A 20381-nucleotide genomic window follows, 5' to 3' on the forward strand; every position below is an offset into this window, starting at 1 on the left:
TATGGTATATCAGAGGCAGCTGACCTTTGAGGAGGAAATCGCTGCTCTCGGCTCCTTCCTGTAGTAACAGCCGCCGCCGCCGCCGCCGCTAGGAGCCCGGGCCGGGAACGCGCGCCGGCCCCGTCGCCGGACCGCTCGGCGCGACCAGGTGGGTGGCCCCGGCCGCGCGGCCCCGGCAGCGCGCGCCCCGAGGGGGCGCCCGGCTGCTGCCCAGGGCCCCGCACCGCTGGACCCGGAGCCCGACGGCCGGAGGGGTGCAGGGGTCCCCGGGACCGAGAGGGAGTTTCGACGCAGCGCGGACGAGAGACTAGGGACGCGGGACGCGGATGGAGGGAGGGGGCCGAGGGTGGGCGCCGTCCTCGCCCGCGGTGGGCAGGGGGCGCTGTCGGACTGGACAGCGGGGAGACCTCGGGGGCACAGCTCGGGGGGCGCAGCCCAAGAGAGGGAGTGTCTGTCTCCCCAGCCCTCGCTCCTTAACAACCCCAGCCACGTGCCTGCGGTGACTCAGCCGTCCAGTGGGAACCGTCGGTGGCCTTGCCCTAACTTTGGGCTCGAATATCCCCCCCGTTCCCAGAAATTGGGACTCGGGGTTGGAAGCGGGGTAGGGGGATTCTTGCGGCCCTCCCCAGAGGGCCCCTGGGCCTCCGCCGTCAAGTTTCTCTTTCAGTTTCTAGCTATACCCCCCCACCCCGGGGAAGCCCCGGTGGGGCGAGGGGAGAGGAAGAGGGGGAGGGCACCTGACTTTCGGGAGCCCCTCCCCAAGCCTCAGCGGGTTCCTCGCTGGAGGGAAGGGCGGCCTTCCCCTCCTCACCATCGTTCTTCCCGCACAGGAAAGCGTGTCTGTGGGAGGGGAGGGGCCTGGCCTGACCGCGGTCCAGGGATGGGTGGGCATGGCAGAGCCAGGGGCAGGCCCAGCCTTCGCCTCTGCCAAGGGGGCGCTTCTTCAGCCCTCTTCTCGTCCTAGGTGAACGGACATGGCGGGCTGGATCCAGGCCCAGCAGCTGCAGGGAGATGCACTGCGCCAGATGCAGGTGCTGTATGGGCAGCACTTCCCCATCGAGGTCCGGCATTACTTAGCACAGTGGATCGAGAGCCAGCCGTGGTAGGTGCCCTCTGCCTGGCGCCTTCCTCTGCGGGTCCCTACCGTCCAGGCCCCTTGGCCTTTAGGTCCCTCTTTGCGGTCTGGTGAGATTCTGGTCCTGTCTGTCCCTCTCTGTGCGGAAGGGGCGGTGTCCCTGGGAAAGGGGAACAGGGAAATGGGAGTCTGGGAGGGGAGAGGGGATGTTTCTAGACTCTGATACCTGTGGAGCTGCTAGGAACAAGTCTTGTGGGCACAAGTCTAGGATTTCCATGTCCCTCTTGGTGCCTGACCTCCTCGCCCGAGGAGGCACCATAGTAGGCCTCTCTCTCCTGCCCTGCCCCAAGGGATGCCATCGACCTGGACAATCCCCAGGACCGACCCCAGGCCACCCAGCTCCTGGAGGGCCTGGTGCAGGAACTGCAGAAGAAGGCAGAGCACCAAGTGGGGGAAGATGGGTTCTTACTGAAGATCAAGCTGGGGCACTACGCCACCCAGCTGCAGGTGGGTGTGAGCTTGGGGCCACGCAGCTCCAGGTGGGCGTGAGCTCCGGGCCATCTTCAGAGAAGTGGTGTCCGCCTTCTCTTTCCAGCACCAGAACCCCTGGGTTTTTTCTTGGTTTGGCCACTGACTCACCGTATGACCCTGAGCTTATCGGCAACTTTTCTGTGCTTCAATTTCCCCCACCCCCTCTTTCTAAATCAGACCTGTCAGATTCCCTTAGCATATTACAAAGCAAGAGGTGGGGCGTGTTTGTCTCCAAGAGAAGGGGAATGGGTGAAACTGCATTCTGGACAGATCAAGCAGAAGAGATGAGGGGAGACTGAATCAAAATCTGTTGTCAGACAAAGAAATACTGACAGATTCTAGAATTGAGGCAATGAGGCAACCAGACATCCCTCTTGGGGCTCTTTTAAAGGCTTTTTAAAGAGCTGCTGAAGTGGAGTGCGAGAGGAGCAGAGTTGTCCTGGAGCCTTGAATTGAGTTGAGATGTAAGGTATAGCTTCTCCTTCATGTGAGGATGTGGGGGGAAGGAATACAGGGGAGAAAGGAAGTTTTTATGGAAGCAGGAAAGGGGTGTGGTGGTAATCATAGTTGAGCATTTATTGGAACTCGCGGGAATTTTTAGAGAGCCCTTCTTAAATACAAGCAGCAGGGTGCCAGGGAAATAAAAAGTCCATCCCAGAAGAGGCAGGAAAAACAAGAAACCTGGGGGGAAGAGAGAAGCAAAATAGGAACCCAGGGCCAGGACTATAGTGGAAAGTACTCTGACCTTGGCATTAGATGCCCCGAGTCTCGCCTGAGTCATCTGCTCACTCACTTGTTTACCTCTGGACAAGTACGTAATCTCTCTGAGCATCAGTTTTCTCATCTGTGAAATGAGGACAACAGTTTTTGCTAATGTCATAGGGTTTCTATGATGCACAAGTCAAAGGAGATGGCAGATTGGAAGTGCTTTGTAAACTGTGGGTTTCTAACGTACTGCAAACCAAATATGAAGATCTGGGAGGGGAAATCAAGCCAAGGAGAGATAAAGGTTCTGATGACAGTTCCTGAGGCTTCCCAGGGGAAGCTGAGGCAGGGGCTGGAGGAGAGGAAGGGGTGGGCGTGGCGCTGCAACGGGCATGGTGGGAGCAGAGGGCGGCCACTGGCAGCTTCTGTTGGATTCTTTCAGAACACATATGACCGCTGCCCCATGGAGCTGGTCCGCTGCATCCGCCATATTCTGTACAATGAACAGAGGCTGGTCCGAGAAGCCAACAATGTGAGTGTCCCATGGGTTTGGGGAGAGGTTTGGGGAAGTCCTTCCACCTGCTTTTCTCTCTGAGGACAACTATGTTATATAAGCACTGGCATGAGAAAGCACTGAAGAAATAACAAGTGCGAGAGGCAGTATCACACGCAGGTGTAGACTGACACTGCCCCCACCCTGCCCCACTACTCTCTGGCTTCGGTCCCTGGCTCTACGACTTACTAGCTGTGTGATTTGAGCAAGTTACTTAACCTCTCTGAGCCTTTGTTTTTTTCTGTTATAAATTAGGATAGTCATAGTATCTACCATATAGGGTTATTGTGAGGATTAAATGAGCTACTCCGTGGGCAAAGGATAGACAAACACAAATGAAACAGAAGAGGAAGCCCTAAAAACACATGTACACATCAGGAAACTCTATCTATGTCAGAAATGACACTGTAAATCACCAGGGAAAAGATTTGTCATTCAATAAATGGGGTTGGGGGCAAAAGAAGAAATATCCGCTGGTGGGGTCTGTGAGGAGAGACCAAGCCAAGGTCTATGTCAGAAGAACTAACCCAGGCAAGCTCAGAGAAGTGAGGTCCAGGGAGGCAGAGCAGGGACTCATCCCCAGGTTCTGAAATCATAAAGGCATCGGACATCTGCTTGGACAATGGGACAAATGGTATATTACCTTCAATAAAGCAAAATGAATTTCATAATATGATATCCCATAGGTAAAGATCACAGACTAGTGCCTGGAGCAAAGTCATATTTATTGTTTGCTTGTGGTGGACACTGATTTCAAGCATTTGAGAGTTCACTCAGTAAACATTTATTGAGATCCTGCTGTGCATCTGACACTGGCCTAGGACAGGAGAAACAGATAAAGTCCCGGTCTCCACCTAAAGGATATTCAGGCAATGATAGATTCTTTAGGGGTCAGTTGAGTGCTAAGCGGGCCTATATGGAAAAAGGACCCAACTCAGATTGGGGCAGGCTGGCTGGTGGCGGGGAGGGTGTCCTGAGGGAAAGGATGCCTGAACTACAGTGGGGAAAGAGGGAGGAAGGAGGCGAGAGGAGTTTTCTAGTCAAAAATAACAACAGCGTATGTGAGGGCAGGAAGGCACGAGCCATCTTATGACATTCAAAGAATTGCAAGTGTTCAGTGCTACTAGGGAAAAGGGAGCCAACTGGGCAAAAGCCAGGTCACAAAGGGTCAACTTGTACAACTCTTGACTTGGTGCAATGACAGAGCTATCTGTAAGTGTACAAATGAGTTCAGCTCCAATTAAAAAATACATGCCTATCATGCAGTTGCTGTCATGGTTAGGGGGAAATAATCCTTTTACCAGCTGTCAAGCTGTTCTTGAACACCTCTGATGTCCTGGGCCTTGGGGATTTTGTGGTACACAAGACAGACAAGGTCCTAGCCCTTAGGGAGCTCACATCCTAGCACAGGGAGGCAGACAAGAAAGAACATGCAAGAACAAGGCATGTTCAGTAAGGGCGGTCCTATTTTAAATTGGCTTATTAGAGAAGGTCACTCTGAAAAGGTACCAGTGGAAGTGCCAGCCTCAGGAAGGTTTGGTGCCAGAATGTTCCAGGGTGATGGAACAACAGATGCAAAGGCCTTGAGGCAGGAAGGTACCTGTGTATTCAAGGAACAGGAAGTAGCTGGTGTGCTTGGGCAGCAGTGGCGCTGGGGGTGGGGTAGGCCGAGGCTATCGGCTTAGGGCCCTTGGGGGGTGTGGAAGGAGTCTGGATTTTATTCTTAGAGCAGGTCACTGGAAAGGCCCTAAAGGCTTAGTTGCAGGAATAGATCTGACCAGGTTAGTTAAATGGCTGGACCCACAAAGCCCTTGTCGATGCCTCCCCCGTCACTTCATTTGGGGTCTCCAGGATACCTCCTGTGAGCGGTTCACCCTCTTCCCTCAGTCACAAGATGGTCTTGAGGGAGGACACAGATGCTGTGTGTTCACACAGCCTTGTCCCCCCGTGTCCCCAGCACCTGGCACAGGTGGCATCGTGGCCTCAGGTTAGTGAGTGGCTGTGAAACGAGGGGTCATCATCATTAGTAGGAAAGCCCGGGTAACTCGTGGGACATGTTGAGTTCTAGTCTCTCCAGAGAGACCTCAGATGGACCCTGTGTGGGATACGCTGGTGGAGGTCAGAACTGCAATAGAAGTTTCTTCCATGCTTCACGAAGATGCCGTAGTCAGCCAGGTCACCTGTTTGTCTTCCTTTCCCCTCTCCACCCCTCTTCTGGCAAATGACTCTCCTTCTGACTCAAAGTACCCTTCCTTCTTATTCTAGATCTGGCATTTCGGTCTGTAGTATTGGCATTCCCCAAGGCCTGAGGTTTTCTCCCATCCTCACTGCCCAGCTCACTGCTGCCTGCACTCTCCCCTGATATACCTCCAGGGTAGTTCTTCTGCTGGGATCCTGGTTGATGCCATGTCCCAGAAACACCTTCAGATCAACCAGACATTTGAGGAGCTGCGACTGGTCACGCAGGACACAGAGAACGAGTTGAAGAAGCTGCAGCAGACTCAAGAGTACTTCATCATCCAATATCAAGAGAGCCTGAGGATCCAGGGTGAGGCTGGTGTAGGAGGGCCGCATGTGTCTGGAGGACGGGAGTGAGAACACTTTGTGAACTCCTGCTGGGTTGGGGCTAGATCCCCATCTATCTCCCCAGAGCCTTACCCAAAGCTTGAGAGGAGTAACGGCTCCCAGTGATGGAGTCCCTGTCGTGGGCCAGGCTCCAGGCTAAACCCTTTGCATGCATTATTCAATACAACCGTTACAGCAGCCCTAAGAAATGGGTAGTTATATTATTCCTGTTTTGCAGATGATAAAACTGATGTTCAAAGAGAACACATAATTTGGCCTGGGTTTCTTGTAAGTTGCAGAACTGGATCTTAACTAGAGATGTGTGATAAAATCCCTATATTTTATTAACTAATATTCAGTGAATATCTCAACGAATGAATAAATGAATGAATGAATATGGACAAAGTGTTCCCCAATCAGAGGGAGGACTTAGGTTGGGAGTCCCCTGGCTGAACCAGGCTGGGGAGAGGTGGAACTCCAGGAATACCCCTTCTTGAGCCTCACTAATAGGAGGTAAAGACGGGAGGAGGAGGTGACAGTGGCAAACTCTCCTGTTTCCTAGGTCTATAGTTTGCTAGTGGCTGCCATGATAAGGGTGTGGGGAAAGAAAAATTAACTCAGAAGAAATTCACCCCAGGTACGCTTTGAAGAGTCTTGAAAGTCGCTCATCTTCCTCCATTTCAAATTGACCCCAGAGCTGTACCACCCCATCCTAGTGAGAACAGGAAGTATCAAACTGCCTTCACTCTTCTTTTTTTGGTGTCTTAAGGTAGAACCTTAGGTCATTGATTTTATTTTATTTTATTTTAATTTTTTTATTTTTTTTAATTTATTATTTTTTGGGAGGTACACCAAGTTCAATCATCTGTTTTTATACACATTTCCCCAAGGTCATTGATTTTAGACCTTTCTTCTTTTCTAATATATATATTCAGAGCTACCAATTTCCCTCTTAGTGCTTTAGCTGCATCTCATCATTTTGGCTATGCTATATACTTATTATCATTCAACTTGAAATATTTTCTAGTTCCTCTTCTGATTAATTATTTCACCTACCCATGTGGACCTCCTATAAGGGTCTTAGGAACTCTTGGAAGTATATTGTTTAATTTCCAAATATTTGGTCTTTTTCTAGATGTCATATCATTATTGATTTCATTTTCATTTCATTGTTGAATTCCATTGTTGTCAGAGAACATACTCTATATGATCTCTTTTTTTCACATTTACTGAGACTTGTTCTATACGCCAGCATATATTCTATCTTGGTGAATGTATTTTGTGGACTTGAAAAGAATGTATATTCTGAAGTTGTTTTATTTAAAAATAGCAATAATAAATTCATTAATGTTAACATATATAACATAATATATGTTAACATAATAAAGTTAAAAAAAACTCCAGACCAAATTTAGTGAGTAGAGTGGCATTGCTTTACATTTTTACAAGTTTCTTTAATGTTAGGCTTAATAGCTGGTAGCTGGATCTGGCTTTCAATCTGCTGCAACACCACATATTTTGTAACCTCTAGAAAACTCTGCTGTATACTTATAAGTGAATAAAAGAAAACAAGGTAAATAAGGTCTTATGACTTTATGAAAATAGTTCTGGCTTTGTGGACCTCCTATAACAGTCTTAGGAACGCTTCAGGGATCCCTGGTTCACACTTTGAGAATCACTGATTGATTTTTTTTTTAAATTTATTTATTTATTTATGTATTTAATTGGCTGTGTTGGGTCTTTGTTGCTGTGCACGGGCTTTCTCTAGTTGCAGCGAGCGGGGGCTACTCTTCGTTGTGGTGCACGGGCTTCTCATTGCGGTGGCCTTTCTTGTTGCAGAGCACGGGCTCTAGGCGCGTGGGCTTCAGTAGTTGCGGCACATGGGCTCACGGGCTCTAGAGCACAGACTCAACAGTTGTGGCTCATGGCCTTAGTGGCTCCGCGGCATGTGAGATCTTCCTGGGGCAGGGCTCGAACCCGTGTCCCCTGCATTGGCAGGCGGATTCTTACCCACTGCGCCACCTAGGAAGTCCTCACTGATTGATTTTTTAATTGAATTTTTTGCCTAATTGTTCTGTCAGATGCTGAGAGGTATCAAAATCTCCTATTGTGTTATTTTCCAATTATTTGTGTAAATATTTCTTTTATGTATTTTGAAGCTTTGTTATTAGATGCTTATACATTTACAACTATTATGTCATTCTGACTGAATGACACTTTAATATTTATGGAATATTTTTCTTGATCTCTGGTAACACTTTTTGCCTTGAAGTCTGCTTTGTCAGTTATTAATATAACTCCTCCAGCCTTCTTATTCTGCGTTGGCACAACATATTTTTATTCATGCTTTTTAAAATTTGAAATGTAGACAGCATATAGTCCAGCTTTTGTATCTGACAGTCTCTCCTTTTAATTGAGGTGTTTAGCCCATTAATATTTAATGTAATATTAAATACACTTGTATTGAGGTCCACATTTTCATATTTATTTTGTTTCTTCATTTCAGTGTTTGTTCCTCTGCTCGGCCTTTTGTTTAAATTTTTAAAATTCTGTTTTAATTTGACTATTTAAGCTTTCCTCCTACCTTGCCCTCTCCGTGTTTTCTGTACCCTGAGACTAGCATATTGCCTGAATCATACATAGCAGGTGTTGAGTAAATGTTGGGTGATGCTAGCAGGTCTTCCTCAGATCTGAATCCGTCCCAGGCTGACCCGAAAGAAAGGAAAGCCCTCCTCCTAGATTAGGGAATGGGAGATTTCAGCCTATTATTTCTCCCCAAGACTGTTGGCTGGTTGACAATGTTAAAGATCTTATTCTTGGGTTTTCTGTTTCCTATTTGTGAGGTTGGGTTTTGATTCTGGTTTGGGTTTGTCCCCATCGTGCAATGTCAGTTCAGTCTCGTTTATCAAGTGCACCCATCAGAAACAGGGACTACTGATCTGTTTGTGCAAGAGAAGTCTCAGCTCCCTCCAGTGGAGCAGACAATTGCCTCACGTCTCCTGGCATCCTTCCCGGAAGCTTCTGCAGTTTGCCAGGAGAGACCTAAGTGGGTCACTTGCATAAGGAGGCTGGGCCCCGCTGGTGGGATCCCCACCGCCTCCCTGTGGGTTCCGAGGTGGCTGTCCAGATGACTCAATGTTCCGTGCCTGCTCAGGCCCCTGCAGTCCTGTTGGAGCCACATGTCTAAGTTCTCTTCTCGTTCTGGGCTTTCCTGGCTGTCTAGAGTGGCTTTAGTCTTTCCCAGCTTGTGTGTCCGTAGGGCAGGGCCTCAGTCCGTGTGACATGGCCCTCAGAGGCCTGCCAGGAACTCGACCAAGACCTGCTGACGGGTGCTCTCGTCTCCTTGACTCAGCCCCGTAAGGACCCTGGGATGTTCAAAAGCCTATTGGCAGGGGTGGGAACGCCAGCACCCAGGATAGGGGTTACCTGTGGAGGGGGGTGGGGTTGCCAGCAGGGGAGGGTGCGCAGGTGCTTACCTGTGGCAGTGTTTGATCTCTGAAGCTGGCTTCTCGGTACGTAGGCGTTCCTTGCATCTTCCTTTCTATCCATACGTCCCTGTGTCTTAAGTATTTTATAATAGATTTGTTGAAAAGGGAGTCAGTGAGGCCTGGTTACCTTCTTCCTGCCACGGACGAGACGCCTGACAGCTGGTGTGGAGAGGAGCTGCCTCCCTCTCCTGGGAGGATCTTGCTGCTTTCGTGTCCCCAGTGGCCCCGGACTCTCTCTCTCTTCCGGTTGGTCGGCGGAGCTCACAGTGAGCCCACCTGCACAAACGCGTTAGGCACCTTCAGCTCCTGGAGAAACACCGCCTCCCCCGAGGAGAGGCTGCTGTGCTCGGGAGAGGGGACAAAGCCCGCGGAGCAGGGCCTTCCTGACGAGGCTTGGCCTCCTGAAGTTGGGGCTGAGAGCTGCTCCGTCAGCCTTTAATCCGGCCCTGTAACCATTAAGCGTGAGGACTGACTCCCGCCCGGAGCTGGTGGTGCCGGGGTCCTCCTGAGCATGTTCCGTATCATGGCTTCTTCAGCCTCACAGCAGCCACTGAGGCAGGTGCCGTGCTGCTCCCCTGTTACACCTGGGGACACTGAGGCACAGGAGAGTGAGGTGATTGGCCCGAGTTCAGCCACCTGGTAAACGGCGAGGACACGCTCCAGACCAGGCAGGGTGGCTCCAAGCTGATCCCCAGGTGGGGAGAGGAGGGCTGGGTGGGCAGGGAGGCCACGGCAGGCTCCGCCTCCGCCGGACCCCAGGCTTCGGTCTCCCCGCTCCCCGAGGGGAGCTCGGAGTCGGGGCGCCAGGGGACGGAGCCCACTCATCTCTGGGCACCGTGGCTGTAGAACCCCGACGGGCGGCTGGTCCGATGTGTCCCCTCGGCGGGGGGGGTCTTGCCTCCAGGACAGGTGCGTGCAGTTGTGCCGGGCTCCCTGCTGGAGCCGGGGAGGTCATGGTCGCGGGTGTCCTGTCCCCTCCTCCAGCTCAGTTTGCCCAGCTGGCCCAGCTGAACCCGCAGGAGCGTCTGAGCCGGGAGACGGCCCTGCAGCAGAAGCAGGTGTCCCTGGAGGCGTGGCTGCAGCGCGAGGCCCAGACGCTGCAGCAGTACCGCGTGGTGAGTGGGCTCTGCCTGCCCCCCCTCCCGGGAGAGGAGGGGACACCCTGAGCCGTCCGGGGACCCGGGGGAGGGAGAGAGCCAGGAGGAGAGCGGGACCCAGCAGAGCAGGAGGCCGGAGCCTTCTTCCCTGTGGGGGCGCCCGGGGCAGAGCGGGTCGGGGCGGGGGGAGGCCCTGCAGGGCTGTGCTGAGAGCCCAGAAGGGCCTGCTGAGCCGCCGCCCACCCGTCAGGAGCTGGCCGAGAAGCACCAGAAGACCCTGCAGCTGCTGCGGAAGCAGCAGACCATCATTCTGGACGACGAGCTGATCCAGTGGAAGCGGCGGCAGCAGCTGGCGGGGAACGGAGGGCCCCCCGAGGGCAGCCTGGACGTGCTACAGTCCTGGTAACGGGTGTGGGGCTGGGAGGGGGGCAGGGGCTCAGAGTGGCGCCACCAGCTGCTGCGCTGCTGCCGCGTGTACGTGAGCGGCCGGCTCCCTCTGTCCGGGCACGGGTCTCATGTCGCCGGTGGTTCTGGTTCCTAATGCAGACTTTGGTGCCCCGTCCTGTGCCACCTCTGCCGGGACGGGCGCCACCGGGTTCAGGAGTGGGGCAGGGCCGGGGGTGCAGGGGGTGACGCTCAGGCTGGTTGGGCCCAAGTCGGGGTGGGTCCTCCTGTGTGTCTGTGTGTGCTTCTGGAAGGCAGGGCAGCTGGGCTCTGCTCCGAGGACAGGCGAGGTGGCTAAGGCGCCAGGCCTTCCGGGGGGTGGAGCTGTGCCTGGGCCTTCTCCCCAGCCTGGGAGGCTGCCAGCTTCTGGCCCGGAGGATGGGGGTGAAGCCTCTGTCCTTGCCTTTGGCCTCGGGGCTCCCGTGCAGGTGTGAGAAGTTGGCAGAGATCATCTGGCAGAACCGGCAGCAGATCCGCAGAGCCGAGCACCTCTGCCAGCAGCTGCCCATCCCCGGCCCCGTGGAGGAGATGCTGGCGGAGGTCAACGCCACCATCACAGACATCATCTCAGCCCTGGTGACCAGGTGAGTGCTGCCTCCTGGCCACACCCAGCGCCCCGTCTGGTTGGCCTGGGTGGGGGGCAGCAGGTCTTTGCAGACAGGGAGCTCTGGCTTAAATCCTTCTACGTCTGCCTGACACCCTCATCCCGTCCCCCGCTGTGACCTCTTGCTGTTGCCCTCACCCGGTTTCTCTTGTGGGCACTCCATGAGCTTGTCCCCTGCAGCCCGTTTCAGCTGCTGCGTTGGTCTCCTGGCCTCCCCTCCCGCTAGCTCCCCCAGGCCCCTGGGGAGGGGGCGCTGTGCCGGGAGCCATTCCTTCGCCCGCTGAGCCCTGTGCAAGGCGGCCTCCCCACGCGGAGGGAGGGGCCAGAGCGCCGTCCCCCGAGGCATCACCTGGTCACTTGTCTCCCCACAGCACGTTCATCATCGAGAAGCAGCCCCCTCAGGTCCTCAAGACCCAGACGAAGTTCGCAGCCACCGTGCGCCTGCTGGTGGGCGGGAAGCTGAACGTGCACATGAACCCCCCCCAGGTGAAGGCCACCATCATCAGTGAGCAGCAGGCCAAGTCACTGCTCAAGAACGAGAACACCCGCAAGTACGCTCCCCCCCTCCTGTCTGTCCTCCCCCCCACTCAGCCTGTGTTCTACAGCAGCGGTCCTGGGTGATGGGGACAGCACGGCCTTCCTCCCTGCAGCCCTTTGCCCTGCATTGCGATGTGGTCCCGTGTCTCTCCCATTCCCTCTGTCGCTCCTGGCGCACACTTCGCACACATAGTAAGTCAACAAGGATTTCACTGCTGGGGTGTCCCAGGACCTGTGCTGAGCACTGGGACACAGCTGTGATCCATAGAGAGCTTGGCTTTGTCCCCGCCCAACCTCTAGGCTAGCAGAGCAGACAGCAGACGTGAGAAACAATTACTTACGGGCACGTGACAAGGGAGAGGACTGGGGCACCGTGAAAGTGGGTCATGGAGCGGGTGGGGCAGAGTGGCAACTAGTCTCAAGACTGCGGGATGACTAGGAGGATATAGTGAAAGGGCGTGGAGGGGGAAGACGTTCAGGCAGAGAGCACATGGGCTTGTCCTGAAGAAGGTGTGTGGGGATGGGGAACCCAGGGGTGGGGTCCGGGGGTCAGGCAAGGCCACCCATGATGGGTGCGGGAGTGAATGAATGAGGGCGGGAGTGAGTGAGGTGGGAGACTGGGTCATGCACACTGAGGCCCCCCGTGTGCTCTGGGGATAGGATGATGAAGAGGACAAAGAGGTCCTCACTCTCTTGGAGCTTACATTTGGGCTGGGGAGGGAGATAGTCATATACTCTTAAAAATCAGGCAGCGTCAAAAGATGATAGAGTCGACGGGACTTCCCTGGTGGTGCAGTGGTTGGGACTCTCAGCTCCCAATGCAGGGGGCCTGGGTTCGATCCCTGGTCAGGGAACTAGATCTCACATGCATGCCGCAGCTAAGAGCTGGGAGTCCATGTGCCACAACTAAAGAGCAGGCAAGCTGCAGTTAAGGAGCCTGTGAGCCACAACTAAGGAGCCAGCCTGCCACAGCTAAGACCTGGCGCAAACAAATAAATAATTTAAAAAAAAAAAAAAAAGAGTCGAGACAGAAAATTAAAACAGAGAGATATCACAGCGCCTGGATAGATGTTGCAACAGCACATGGGTGACCAAGGATGGCCTTTCTGAGGATGTGTTTGAGTGGAGACTTGCATGAGAAGGTCAAGAGTGTTTGGGGTGATAGGAAGAGCACGTACAGAAGTCCTGAGGCAGCGTTGAGCATATTATATTAAGCAAACAGACAAGGCAGAGGGCTCACTTGTCCTGTGTGACGCCAGGGAGGTGGACAGGTGGATCGTGGGGATCTTTGTAGGCTATGGTCATGACTTTATCTCAAGTGTTCTAAAAGCTGCCGAAGGCCCCCATATCAGTCTTGGTACCTAAGGAATTTTAATGATATAGAGACCTGGGCCCCACCCTTGGAGCCTTTACTCAGGTGCTCTAAGGCTGACACTCGGAGGAGCGCCCTTAGGGGAGGGGCAGGGGCTGCTGGAAGGGCTTTCTGGAGAAGCCTGGGCCCAGGCTGCAGACGGGTTGGCGCTCCTGGCCTGAGTCTGGTGGAGACAGGTTCCCCTCCGCTTTGCAGCGAGTGCAGCGGGGAGATCTTGAACAACTGCTGTGTGATGGAGTATCACCAGGCCACGGGCACCCTCAGCGCCCACTTCAGGAACATGGTGAGAACAGGGCCCTGCCCGTGGAGGGAGGTCCTCCTGGAGCCGAGTCCCCGTAACCGGCCACTTTCTGCTCGTCCCCCTCTGACCTCCTGCCCTGCAGTCGCTAAAGAGGATCAAGCGCGCTGACCGGCGAGGCGCAGAGTCCGTGACGGAGGAGAAGTTCACGGTCCTATTTGAATCTCAGTTCAGTGTTGGCAGCAATGAGCTCGTGTTCCAGGTGAAGGTGAGGCCTGGCTCCCCCATCCCCTGCAGGCCACCCGACGGGCTTGGGAAAGCCAGAGACCTGAATGCTCACACAGGCTCAGTCCAGTTACGCCGTGATGCTCTCAGAAAGCCTAATATCACCCTGTTGGTGCCCATGTGTTAGGTTGTAACCTGAAACCAGCCCGCAGAATTTAGGCGATGGGCCACGAAGAAATATGCTGTGTTTTTTGTTTATTTTTGCTTTGGTTTTGCTGGGAGGGGCTTGAGGAGTGAGGGTTCAGCGTCTCCCCCAAGTGGAGGGCAGGCGCTGGTTATGTGCCCTCACCTCTCATTCCCTGGCCCCCCCAGACCCTGTCCCTCCCAGTGGTCGTCATCGTTCACGGCAGCCAGGACCACAACGCTACTGCCACCGTGCTGTGGGACAATGCCTTTGCTGAGCTGGTGAGTCCCCGTGGGACCCTGACCTCGGCCCCCCTCCCCTCAGAGTTTCCCAGGGTCAGCCCCACCCCAGGACCCCTGCTGAGCGGTCTTTTCCCCCACCCTAGGGCCAGACCAGAGGTCAGGGGACAGCTGGTGTGAGCACCCTGCCCTCGGCATGTCCTCGGCTCTGTCTGGGCTCAGAGTCATGAGACTGGGCTCTCCTAGATCTGCGAGCTTGGTCTCGGGGCTCTGATCCCTGATCTCTGTCCCCAGGGCCCTGGTCTAGGTCTCCATCCCTGTAAACCCACCCCTCTGCCGCTGCACCACCCCACCCCTGGCCTTCTCTTGCTTTTTTGTCTGCTTTTCTGTATCTTTCTCAGTCCCCTCCTTCTCTTGTGGGGGGTGTGTGTGTGTGTGTGTGTGTGTGTGTGTGTGTGTGTGTGTAAATATCTCCTACTCCCTCAATCTGCCTTTTTTCCCTTTCTTCTCTCCCCCTCAGGGCAGGGTGCCATTTGCGGTGCCCGACAAAGTCCTGTGGCCGCAGCTGTGCGAGGCGCTCAACATGAAATTCAAGGCCGAGGTGCAGAGCAACCGGGGCCTGACCAAGGAGAACCTCGTGTTCCTGGCACAGAAGCTCTTCAACAGCAGCAGCAGCCACCTCGAGGACTACAGCGGCATGTCCGTGTCCTGGTCCCAGTTCAACAGGGTGAGGGACGCCGCCCACTGCCTGCCAGGGACCATCCCCCCTCTCCGACAACCAGGAGTGACGGGGGCTCGTACCCCAAGGGGTGCGGGCAGCCTGGAGAGCCGAAGCAGCACAATGGAAGGAACCCGGAGCTGGGAGTCAGGGTCCCCGGGTTCTAGTCCTTAATGTGTTACCTGATTTGCCAGGCCCCTTCCCTCCTCTGTGCTGCGCTTTTTCCGTCTGTAAAACCAACGGGTTGGGCAGGAATGACTTTGGAGGTCTCATCCAGCTTGGACCGTCCTTTGCACCTCTGCCTCCCACCCCACGGGACTGTCCTGGACCTGTGTCTGCGAGGCAAGAGGCCAGTGTACTCTCTGGTTCCCTAGGATGCGAGCAGGGGCTGTGGCAGTTTGCTGGAGTGTGGGACAGATAGGATGAGGAACTGGGAGAAGGTCTGGGTGAGGACAAGAGGGCCCTGAGTGTTCGCTGAACCACCTGTGACGACGGGGTTTCCTGGGGGCCCTCAGGAGAACTTGCCGGGCTGGAACTACACCTTCTGGCAGTGGTTTGACGGGGTCATGGAGGTGCTGAAGAAACATCACAAGCCCCACTGGAATGACGGGTGAGGAATGGGGGCATGGGGGTTGGGAGGTCATGGGCTCAGGGGCGGCGGCCGCTGGCCCAGCAGTGACACGGTACGCTCGATGCTCCCAGGGCCATCCTAGGTTTTGTGAACAAGCAACAGGCCCACGACCTGCTCATCAACAAGCCCGACGGCACCTTCTTGTTGCGCTTTAGCGACTCAGAAATAGGAGGCATCACCATTGCCTGGAAGTTTGACTCTCGTGAGTTCCCTGGGTTGCCCACCCTCCAGCCTCAGGGGGCCTGTCTTCCATCTCCTTGTTCCCATTCTCCATCAGTCCTGCATCCTTAGAAGGTATCCGGTGGGAAAGATGGAAACTGAGCTTGGAGGGTGGGAAGAGTGTTGCTCAGGAGCACATTCCTTTTCTATCGTTTTCCACTCCGGAGAACCTAAACTCACGGGCCCCTTAGACTCCAGAACTGCCGGGTGAGTCCTCCTCTGCCCTGACCCAGGCTTGTTGGTATCTGCTCACCCGTGGTCATTTCCTTGGCCTATGCCGAGGAGCACGGGGTAGGGTTGCAGTGCCGGCTAGTAAAAGCCCCGATGTCTCTGCAAGCCTGCCCCCAAGCCCCACAGTTCTGGTCCTCCTCCTGAGGGTGGCGGGTTGTGGGAATGAGCTTGGCCTTTTTACAGCTGACCGTAACCTGTGGAATCTGAAGCCGTTCACCACGCGGGATTTCTCCATCCGGTCCCTGGCCGACCGGCTGGGGGACCTGAGCTATCTCATCTACGTGTTTCCCGACCGGCCCAAGGATGAGGTCTTCTCCAAGTACTATACTCCGGTGCTCGGTGCGTCCTGCCCGGATACTCCCGGGGCTAGGGAGTGGGGATGCCCCAAGCAGAGCCCAGGGGCCACTTCCCCTGTGGGTGTTGGTCTGTGGGATGGTGCAAGGCACGTGGAGAGGATTTCAGGGCTCACAATGAAAGAGGGAAAGCAAAACTTCTGAGCCAGCTTTCTTCCCTACAAAGCAAAATGCTGAGTGGATTCACTTCTGTGCCCTTGGAGGAGGAGGCTGCCGTGCTGGGGGAGGAGTCAGGATAATGCAAAGCCACGTGTAATGCACGACTCCCATCTTAGTCAATCGCCCCCACCACTCTCCACCCTCAAACCTGCCCTCGAGTTGAGTGTAGGAAGCAAAATGGACAGGTTTTTCCTCTTCAACCTGTCCCCAGTCCATTGGTTGGGTTGGTTCCTTGGTGTTGATTCTGTTTCCTTGGCAGGGACGGGGATGGGGAGAGAGAAAGCAAAAGGCCAGAAAGGGAAGCAGGAGAAGGGATGAGACCGAAGCCAGGGGCCTGGGTGGTGTTTATTGTCAGCAGGTGTTTATCGGGAGTCCGTGGGAAATCTCATCCCTGCTGAGGCCCCTTGGCAATGTGGGGGGGCAGGGGGTGGGGGGCGGTGCAGGCTGCATAGGTGGATTTCCACTCCCCTGGGGAGCTCCCAGAGACTTCGATTCTCATCACCGTTCCCCCCTCGGCAGCTAAAGCAGTGGACGGATACGTGAAGCCACAGATCAAGCAAGTGGTCCCAGAGTAAGTGTCCAGGCTCCAGCTCTGGTCTCCTGCTGCCTCTTTTCTCCTTCCCCACCCCACCCCTCTCCCCTCACCGCCACCCCTCCTGTGCCCTTCCCCCCACACCTGGCCCAGCCCTGGGGAGGGAACTGGGCTTGGTCACCAGGGGGCTGGTACCCAGGGTCCTCCTCCTGTAGCCAGAGCCCCAGGCTCAGCAGGCACTTTGTCCTTCCACACCTGAAAAAGACACGAAGATGCCCTAGAGCCCCTCCCCACTGAGACTGTGCCCTGCTTCCTCCCGCAGGTTTGTGAGCGCCTCTGCAGACTCTGCAGGGGGCAGCGCCACCTACATGGACCAGGCCCCCTCCCCAGCCGTGTGCCCCCAGGCTCATTATAACATGTACCCACAGAAGTAGGTTGTGTTCTCCTGCGGCTCCGTGGGGAGGAACTGGGCACTTGGCCTCAGGCTGGGCTCCCGGAGGGCTGGTGGGCAAGAAATCCAGAGCTCCTCTAGGTCTGAGACCACCAAGGCCAGGCTGGGCTCTGGCAGGCGCCCGGGTGCAGGGGGGGTGAGAACAGCCAATAGAAGGCGTAGAGCATTTTGAAACTACCTAGAGCAGGGTCCTTGCTCTGGTGCTGACTAGCTGTGTGACCTTGGGAAACTTATTGAGCCTCTCTGATGCTCAGTTTCCTCATCAGTAAAATGGAGGCAAGAATACCTACCACATGGGACTGGGGTCAGGATTAAGAGAGAGAGTGCAGGTAGAGCATTTAGCACAGCTGAAGCTGTCGGTAAGGGCTTGATACAGGGTAGCTATGGATGGAGTGGTAGTTCTTAGGGGTTGTGTGGAAACAGGGTATCAATTGCTCCTCTCTGGAGTTCCCAGCGAAGAGAATTAGTTCTCTTTCAAGTTGTGGGTGGCCTGCTACAGTGGGAAAACCACAGGCTTGGGAGTCACACAGACTGGAATTCCAATCCTGACTCCACCTGCCAACCAGGTGGCCCTGAACAAGCTTCCTAACATGGTCGAGCCTCCGTGTCCTCCTCTATAAAGTTGAGTAAATGCCTGCCTTACAGGTGGCTGTGAGGATTGGCGTAACGTGGTTGAAAGACCCAGGCCTTTACGGGTGCTCAGTGAATGGTGCCTGGGATTTCACAGGCAGAGCTCATTCACCCAGCCACCTCGTTTTACAGATCAGGACAGGGACAGGGGAAATGAATTCCCTGAGATTACTCCTTAAGGTTGTGAGCAATGAGACTAGAACTGGGATGTCTCCCCGCAACCCAGTGACTGACGTATTCGACTTGGGGTATAGGAGTCTAGCCAGAGTGGTCCTGCTCCCATGAGATTCTGGTCTGAATGGGGAGCAGGCTGGAAGCTGTCCCCCAGGAGCTTGGGGCCGTGACGCATGCCGGCTCCCTCTGACATCCCGCTCTCTCTGCCAGCCCTGACCCCGTCCTTGACCAGGATGGAGAATTCGACCTGGATGAGACCATGGATGTGGCCCGGCATGTGGAGGAACTCTTACGACGCCCGATGGACAGTCTGGACCCCCGCCTCTCCCCGCCTGCTGGTCTCTTCACCTCTGCCAGAGGCTCGCTCTCATGAATGTTTGAACCCTGCACTTCTCTTTGGAAACACACAGGGTTTATATTCATTGTGATTCTGTTTTTGTATCACTGTGCGTATTGATGCCTTTGCAGGCAGCACACGTCCACGTGCCTATGGGTACATGTTTGTGTACGGGGTGTGCCTGCCCCGCCTTTGCAGTCCTAGGTACATGGCTGCCTTTTTCTTCAGATGGAGGCATTCCAAGAGCCTGCTGGATCCGTCTCTCGTGGAAGAGACTGAGCTGCTTCTGTAGTTACATGTACGCCAGGCAGGCAAACCTATTCCTGCCAGAGACTTTGTCTGCTCAGTGGCTATTTGAATGGAGTTATTCAAGAAGGGAAAGGAGACAGGTAATGTCTCTAACCTCAAGTTTTACTCCCGAGTTAGAAGCTTCGCCTCCCAAGTGTGTGTGCATATAGGTGTGTGTGTCTGCTCCCGTACAGAGCAACGCACATGTTGGTCTCTTGATTCTTCCCCTCAGGATGGAGGCTGGGGTTCAGTTTTGAGTGATATTTTATACTTTATCTAATGAATATGAACTCCAGGCTTTTTGTGAACTGAGAGCTCATCTAGGCCATCCATGGTCATGTCCATAACACGGCAGAAACGGGTCTTTTGCATTGGGTCTGTTGGAGCTGCTCTGAGGATGGTGTCTTGGCCTCTTGGCCCCCAGCCAGGGGGTTCCAGCTCCAAGTGTATAATACTGCAGCCCATATTCCTGCTCTTTTGCCCACCACGTCCCCTTCGCTCCGTCTGGCCCCAGCTTTCTTTCCTGGCCTCTCTGTCTGCAACCTTGCTCACTTATGAGGGAGGGAGGAAGGACTGGTCTAGGACTTGGTGGTGAAGAGGAGGCCCAGGACTTGCAGGGTTGCTCCTCTCCCCTCCTGGAAAAAACCTGCAGTAGCAGCAGTGGCTTGCTGCTTGCCTGTGGAGTCTGGAGGGAGGGATAAAAGCTGATGGCAGTCCACTCTGCTGGGAGGTGGAACCTGGAAGCGGCCTCATCACAGTTGCATAACTGGCTGTGGTCTGAGGAGGCTGGCCGCCCAACCTCACACGCTCCTCCCTCTGAAGCTGCCGCACACTGCCAGGAGCAGCTGACAGCACAAGGAGTCCTGGAAAGAGTCCCTGGTTGAAACATCTCTCAAGGAAGGTGGGGATGAAACGTGGGATTCTTTTGTACTTTGTACATAAGCTACACATTTGTGTAAACAGTGTTTTTGAATAAAATATTTTTTTTTTCATAAATTTGCTGGTATGGCTCCTGGGTCGTATGGACCACTGGAGTGGTTTTGTTCCTTTCTTCCTGCGGAGCTGGTGCTGTAATGTGTAGCCTGAAGCTGCCAGTCTGCTCCCTTTCCTGTGGTTTTAAGGGTGCCCCCTCCCCCATACTTTCAGTGCCTCTCGGAAGACTAAATAAAGAACTTGAGGTCTTGGGAAAAGATGGGGCAGGAATTACTGGGAGTGGGGGAGAACTTTGGTCCCTGCCTCTCCTTATCAGCTGCTGCTATGAGCAGTCTGGAAGGTGGCAGCTGAGGGCCAGTGCCCAGACCATTCTCAACACCCCGGCATCCCCTCCGTATGGAGGATGGGGGGACGCTGCAGGAGCCGCCCACCAGTCCCTCCTCCCCTGGCCTCTTCCTAGAGACCAGCAGGTGGCACCATCCCCCTGCCACAGCGTTTTCAAACGGTCGGCCTGAGATGGGAGGGAGGCTGGGGCGAGAGGAGGGCGGCCTCCGCATTTGGCCCCACTGGCACCGGGAATCCAGGGGTTGCCGCCGAGGGCCTGCGGGTGGGGGAGCAAGAGCCTATGACAAGGTTTCTTCGGGGCTCAGAGCAAGGGAAGAGGGGCTCGCAGCCCGCCCGGAGAGGCGCAGGGGCCCGGCGCGGGGCTGGCGGGGGCGGGCGGGCGGGAGGGCAGGCAGCCGCCGAGCCGGGGGCGCGCTAATCTGCAGCCGCATCTCTGCAGGGGGAGGCGGCGCGTATCTCCCGCACCCGCTCGTCTCCATGGTGCTCGGCGCAGGGGGAGGGGGAGCCAGGCGAGTGGGCGCCG

General features: G+C 55.1%; 1 protein-coding gene across 1 annotated transcript; it reads left to right on the forward strand.

Moving 5' to 3' along the window:
• Window positions 1-10: 10 nt before the first annotated feature.
• LOC130840437 (signal transducer and activator of transcription 5A) lies at window positions 11-19569 on the forward strand. Its single transcript, XM_057715954.1, has 19 exons — window positions 11-148; window positions 965-1102; window positions 1426-1582; window positions 2754-2843; window positions 5238-5412; window positions 9902-10032; window positions 10265-10416; window positions 10887-11042; window positions 11434-11613; window positions 13167-13254; window positions 13355-13477; window positions 13807-13899; window positions 14378-14584; window positions 15091-15185; window positions 15278-15408; window positions 15840-15995; window positions 16688-16739; window positions 17023-17130; window positions 18166-19569. Exons 2-19 carry the CDS (start codon window positions 975-977, stop codon window positions 18326-18328), a joined length of 2385 nt encoding a protein of 794 aa, XP_057571937.1. The 5' UTR covers window positions 11-148; window positions 965-974; the 3' UTR covers window positions 18329-19569.
• Window positions 19570-20381: the final 812 nt, after the last annotated feature.

Source organism: Hippopotamus amphibius, chromosome 17 (assembly GCF_030028045.1).
Source record: "Hippopotamus amphibius kiboko isolate mHipAmp2 chromosome 17, mHipAmp2.hap2, whole genome shotgun sequence".
Classification (NCBI taxonomy): Eukaryota; Metazoa; Chordata; class Mammalia; order Artiodactyla; family Hippopotamidae; genus Hippopotamus; species Hippopotamus amphibius.